General features: G+C 40.2%; 1 protein-coding gene across 1 annotated transcript; it reads left to right on the forward strand.

The window, feature by feature from the left end:
• The first annotated feature begins 236 nt into the window (after positions 1 to 236).
• LOC18446717 (zinc transporter-like protein) lies at positions 237 to 3,376 on the forward strand. Its single transcript, XM_088848771.1, has one exon. The coding sequence runs from the start codon at positions 269 to 271 to the stop codon at positions 3,167 to 3,169; it is 2,901 nt and encodes a 966-aa protein (XP_088704897.1). The 5' UTR covers positions 237 to 268; the 3' UTR covers positions 3,170 to 3,376.
• Positions 3,377 to 6,936: the final 3,560 nt, after the last annotated feature.

Consider the following 6,936-nt stretch of genomic DNA (forward strand, 5'->3'; position numbering starts at 1 on the left):
AATTTCAATACTGTGAAGAACTCCAAAAAAAAACGAGCTCAATAAATTTATTTTTGATGATTTTTTGTTGTAAAATTTTCGATTTATTGACTATGATCAATTTTTGTAAATAATTGACTTGCAAAAGGTTAAAAAAGCTTGAAAAATAATAAGCAAAACTGAAGGCCCGAGGGATACAACGCACGGTCCATTTCTGCATCAAATAAAGGTTCATTTTCGCTCATTTTTTCTATAAACTGGCCGATCAGAAAAATGTATTTCCCGATTCATGAGAATTTCAAAGAGGTTGGTTTTTTGCATAGAGCATTTGGAGAGGTCCAATCCTCCTTGTACCCCTAAAACCGGGGATAAGCAGCACCGGAAAGGTCCCGTTTTAAATATCTCACCAGCCGAATCCGGGTTGAAAAACTGGAAGGATCATGTCACCATACCAAACCGGTTTAGAAGCGACCAACTCCGGACCAGGTTCCAAGTTTTGAAAGTCGTTTTAGCACTGCTTACACGAAACTCCAAGGGCATCCTTGTTATTCCAAGGGCACTTCACTGCAAAGCGCCACCGCCTGAAAGGAGCGGCGCCGCCATGGCGAGCCAAGCCCAGCGCCACCTCCGCCTCTCTGTTCCCCCTAGACCCTCTTACCCTTTCTCTTCCAATTACCCTAACCGTACCCCCGCCCCTACCCCCTCCAAAACAAGGCGGACCCCCTCCTCTTCTTCCCCCCTCACCTCTTCCTCTCTTCTCCTCCTCCTCCTCTCTCTCCACTCTCTGTACACCCTATCTCCCCTCTCCCCCCACCTCTCTCTCTTACCTTTCTCCTTTCTTCTTTCTCTTCTCTCCTCTGTTTCTCTCTCTCTCCTCCATTTCCGCCATCTCAACAACCACCACTTACCTATTTCGGCATCTCAGCTCCGCCGCCTCGTTTGCAAATCCACCATTGTGGCTGCTATTTTTCCTTTGCGCCTTCTCTCTCTAAGTATTTGTAGGCCCTATGTTACCATTCTTGCTGAGATTTCGGGCCAAATTGCTGCTACTCGTGCCACCTCTCCCTCTTCTCTCACTGCCATTGCTGGTGCCCTCCTTTTTCTCTCTCTAAAACCCCCTTCTGATTGCTCTGCTTTCCCTGCCATTGTTGTGCCTTTTGTTACCGGTGTCCTGAGCTCCATCGAGAGAAACCCATCTCTATGGGTGTCTTTGAACCCACTAGGGCGCAAGAGAATTAGGGTTTTCTCTCTCTGGTTCGCCACTTTTCTCCTCTTTCCCCCTGCTCTTGTTAGCTTCTGGTACTATGGATTCGGCTCGAGCTTTGGAGCCCTAATTTGGCCAAGTCTTTATATGGTTATTTTCTCTCTTATAGTTGGCGATTCGCTCAAGCACAGAAACCAATTCTCGATTACTCTTCTCTGCACCTGCATTCTCGAGCTCTTGTATTCTCCTGCTTTCTCTCTATTCAGTTTCTCTCTCTGTGCATTCCTCATAGTGATCGCCTCTGGTGAATTCGTTTTTTCTCAGGATTCTGGTTACCCTGATCTGGGCTATGGAGATGCATCGAATGCCTCCTTCTCCGCTATAGCAAACCCAATTCGCCATATCCTCAGTGAGAGAAAATCTAGGAAGATTGCACTCTTTCTATTGATCAATACTGCATACATGGTGGTTGAATTTGTGGCTGGCTTTATGAGTAATAGTCTCGGATTAATATCAGATGCTTGCCATATGTTATTTGATTGTGCGGCTCTGGCTATCGGGCTCTATGCTTCATATATTTCTCGATTGCCTGCAAATGAGAAGTTCAATTATGGTAGAGGAAGGTTTGAAGTTCTCTCTGGTTATGTGAATGCTGTATTTCTGGTTCTTGTTGGGGCATTGATAGTCTTGGAGTCATTTGAAAGGATATTAGACCCACAAGAAATCTCGACAAATAGCTTGTTGGTTGTGTCTGTAGGGGGGCTTCTTGTGAATATTGTGGGTTTGATCTTCTTTCATGAAGAGCATCATCACGCTCATGGTCACGGTTCATGCTCCCATTCTCATACACATAACCATCATCATCATGGCCATGAGCATGAGCATGCTAATTCATCTGTGAACCATAGCCATGCTTGCACAATTGCACCAGATGCTTGTAAAAAACCGGTTTTGGAACATCAATGCTCTATCTCTATCACCAATGGGGAGTGCACGGCTTCCCATGATGCCCATGGCCATGATCATTCTCATGACCATGATAATCATCTCCATGATCATCACCACGAGCATGGATGCAGCCATGATAATCATCATCATGACCATGATAATCATCACCATGGTCATCATCATGACCATGATAATCATCTCCATGATCATCACCACGAGCATGGATGCAGCCATGACCATGGGGGCCATGGCAATTTTCAAGAACATCTGGGAAACCATTCTGTAAATCATGGGAGAGAGGACCTGCCACATTCACAGAGTCTCCATGACCACCATTGCAAGAGCCACCCAAACGAAAATCAGACACATACCCAAAAGCATCATCATCATGACCATGGCGATGGTCACCACCAACACCATCACCACGATAATGGCTTCCATACCATTTCACAAAAACACTTTGAAAGCCATCCTGAAAATCAGCAAAGGAAAGATGAGACACACTCATACAGTCTCCATGATCAAGGGCATGGTCATCATGCTATGGAGGATAAACATCAACATCATGACCATCATGGTCATCGTCACATAGACCACAACATGGAGGGCATCTTCTTGCATGTTTTGGCTGATACAATGGGTAGTGTAGGTGTGGTAATATCCACTCTTCTTATCAACTACAAGGGATGGTTGGTAGCTGACCCAGCTTGCTCCATTTTCATCTCAGTGCTAATTGTTTCCTCTGTTATTCCTTTACTGAGAAACTCAGCTGAGATTTTGCTCCAAAGGGTTCCTCGATTTTTAGAGAGAGATCTCAAACAAGCAATAGACAAGGTCATGAGGATTAAAGGGGTCCATGACTTCCAAAACATGCATGTGTGGAGTTTAACTAACAAGGATATGGTGGGGACTCTTCACCTCCATGTTTTGGCAGGTGAAGCTGATAAAGGTTTGGTGAAGGAGCAAGTATCCCGCATCTTAAGTGTGGCTGGAATAAAAGATTTAACACTTCAAGTGGAGTATATGAGGTCTGAGTGATTGACCCATTCTTAAAGGTGAATGAGCCAGTAGAGTCCCTCCTGCTCACTTGGAAGTTTTGACGACTTGTAAGACCACCTTCTCGACATTCTCCGATCCCAATTTTGTACCATAATTGTTATTTATTATAAGTGTAGCAGAATTATTATTACTTCCCAAGTTTTGAACTATCTATGGAAATGATAATATTTGAATTGACTTGTGAAATTCATATCCAAGTATCAGATGTCATGCCTCCTTTTCAAGTATCATATAATGTGAAATCATTATTTTTGTAGCATAACTTGTACTAGAACATTATAGAATCCATGTACAGATTGATGTATTTATACTCTATTTGTTGGTGACCTCTTTCTTTGATATTCTGTTGATGGTAATGATCTGAGGAGCTTTTTGCTATCTAGTTTTTCGGGTAACCTGCTTTAATTCCAAAGATTTTGGCAGTTAGTAAACCTTGTCAAGGAGATGTTTACTTGTACTCTTTAATGGTTAGCTTCTATTCTTTTTAAGATTGTATTTAGTGTGATGCATGATGCATTTTATGTCAGTTAATTGGAGCTAGATGATCTCAATTCTTGAGCAGTTCTTTTTTTTTTTTGGTGATCAAATAAATCATTGCGAACGTATTATGTACTTCTTACAGATCAGATTACCATTATCTAGGTTTTCCCCAAATGTTTGCTCTATTTAGTAAAAAGTAAAGTATGGAGCATTTAAACTTGCATTGTTGATGCCTTACGCCAGTTTTAGGAGCATGATTCTGGCCACTATCTTGTTCAGTTGCTCTTACAAGTTTTTGTTTTATTTGCATAATAAAGAGTAATAAGTTATATGCTTGAGAGCTAGTTGGTTCAGGTAATTCGACTGACTTCTAGCTAGGAGTAAAAAGTGAAGCTTGAAGCATTTAGACTTACATTGTTGATGCCTTGTGCTAGTTTTTGGAGCATGATTCGGGCCAATATCTTGTTCAGTTGCTTTTACAAGTATTTTTATTGGTTGCATAATAAAGAGTAATAAGTTATATGCTTGAGAGCTGGTTGGTTTCAGTAATTTGACTGACGTCTAGATAGGAGCAACTATGATGTTATGGAATTCTTCTTCTTCTCTTTAGAATGTTGTGAAACATCTCTGGTGCAGATAAACATACAAGTTGCCTTAGGCAGTACCCCTGCCATCACTAGGGCTAGCAATGAGCTGGGCGGCCCGGCCCTACCCTAAAAGAGTAGGGCCTGGGCTAGGGCGTTGGCCAGGCTAGGGCCAGGGACTAATAGGGCCGGACCTATGGGGACAAGGGCCAGGCCAAGGCCAGGGCTGGCCCGGCCTTTTGCCACCCTTAGCCATCACATGACTCCTATGTCTCCTTGATTGAAAATATCTCATTGTTAATGGATGAAAACAATATCTGTAGCTTCCTAATCCCCTTTGCATTGTCGCTCTTATCTGAAAGGCTTAAAAGCTCCTTAATCTCCTTACCTTGCCAATTGAAAGAACTGCCAAGCATTATCCCCTACCTACCTTGCCAATTAAAAGCTCCTTAAGTCTCCTAATTGTGCTTAAACAGTCCTCAAAGAGAGAAACATTATTGCACTGGTTTTCCTCATCGACGTCTGCCTAGTTGACTCCTTTGCAGTTTCTTGCCTCGATAGTTTTATTTTTGCCCCATTCCACAAACAAACACAAATGGGGTTAATGACAGCGCTTTCCTCATTTGTCTCCCATTACACTAAAACCAATCCAAACTCTCAATGAGACTAGCCTAATCCATATGAATAACTGAAGAAGGGTAGCAAAACTAGCAAGGGGTATCAGTCCTCCTTAGGCCTGAGAGCATTATCCCTCGGGTGGTACTCTTGCAGGAGATGCTATACATTTCTTGAGTTTAACATGGGATCAGCTTGAATCAAAACCCCTAGGTTTGGAGCAATGTTGTTTATTGGAAATCTGTAAATCTGAATTTGATGAGAAATGTTGGAAGGCTTAAAATATCCACATATTTTTTTACATTTGCTTTTTTCAGTTCTAAATAATTAACTTTTCCACACCATTTCCAATATTGTGCCCATAAAGTCAATTTTTTCTGCCATGTGTTTCAGATCTCTCATATATTTTGTTTTAGGTAGTGAATTCAGATTGTTATTTCACCTTGAGTACCTTCATGAGCTGGTTGATCGCACCATAGTTGTACCCCTGTTTCCCGCAAGTTGTTGCACATTCGACATAAGAGATATTAGGGCATCTTAACACTTTTAGACCTAGAAGATGTAATCTCTAGCATTCTCTCTTTTGTTCACCAAGTTTTCTTAAGGGCAAGCTTTCTATATTTCTCTTAATATATAATAGTTATAATACTTTCCCTTATCTAGCAGTCAGATCAGAACAGTTGATATGGATCCAATTACAATCTCATGCATCTACAAAGTTTTATTTTTAATTTTTTTCTACAGAATATTTTGACACCAAATTTTGGGCGTCCACTCCTTTCTTAAACTCGCACCTCCAAAAAATATAAAACAATATACCCGATAAAATAAAATGACCAAAATAACCCTGAAAGTTGTAAGGGTATTTTGGGTATTTTATTTTATTGGAAAAAAATTATATATTTTTTAGATGTACCTCATTGTGATATTTCATATTCATATAATTTGTATAATAAAAACTAAAAATAAAATGCTTTGAGGCGTTGGATCTTGGTCAAACGGTTTATTTGATTTAAATTGGAGGACTTAGGTCAAACTTTAAATGATTTATTTGATCTAAATTGGAAGGCTGGATGGTGTAGTATAGAGGTTCTATACAACCGTGGAAATATAGAAACTTTTTCCTTTTTCTTTTCCTCCCGAGCACTTTAATAATGTTTAATCGGGAAAGTGGTCAGCTGACCAAACAATCAGCCATAGCAATTTGCTTCTAAAATTAAAAGTATTGACTGCGATCACTTCATTCTATTGCTTAGGGCTCCGCTTTTCTTTTGTGGGAATCAAGATTTAAAGATTTTGTTTTATTTGTCGTTCTTTTGTGGGAATCAAGATTTAAAGATTTTGTTCTATTTGTCGATGATTGACCATCTTCAATCCTGAATTACAGTTTTTAGGCTGTCGGAACATCTTGCTAGTAGCATTCTGTCTTCCTTTTATTCACTTGAACTCAAGTTGCTGAACTCGATTGTGTGAACAGGCCTTCCAAAAATTCGGTCTGTATTGGTAAATTGCCGATTTGGATTGGTGATTCAGACCAATTCTCCGATGTTGTCCATAGAAATTGCAAAATTAAAAAAAATAAAAAGGAAAATAATAAGATAGCATATTGTGTGGAAAAATAGATCGCCCCGTTTTCGAACAGAATTGCTGGCGATTCAAGGAATCAGACCAATTCCCTATTCTGACAAGGAATGGATCGGTCATGATCGATTCCTAGATCGACATTTCCAGCCAGGTTTTAAATCATTGGTTATAATACTAATATATATTTTATGATGTACTTGCTACATATATTTTTCCTGTATATTGCAATTTTTACGTAGGTATGTATTCATTTGTACATTGTGAAGTGACAATTATATGGAAATGCAAATACTCCAGGAATGGCTTTGGGTCCAGGAGGTCTGGGCGGTTGGGCACCACAACATGACACTAGAATTTCATTTCTGTCAATATCTTAAGTTCATCATCATCATCTGAGTCTTATCCCAAAGTCCCCAAGCTTAAAGAAAATAGGGAGGGTTGTATTAGGTTCGTAGTCAACGTAAAACTTTTGTCACATCCTTT

Source organism: Amborella trichopoda, chromosome 10 (genome assembly GCF_054954075.1).
Source record: "Amborella trichopoda isolate Santa Cruz 75 chromosome 10, AtrichopodaSantaCruz75HAP2 v2.0, whole genome shotgun sequence".
NCBI lineage: Eukaryota > Viridiplantae > Streptophyta > Magnoliopsida > Amborellales > Amborellaceae > Amborella > Amborella trichopoda.

Coding starts and splice junctions, on each gene's coding strand:
- LOC18446717 (XM_088848771.1), top strand. CDS start 269: ATGAGAATTTCAAAGAGGTTGGTTTTTTGCATAGAGCATTTGGAGAGG.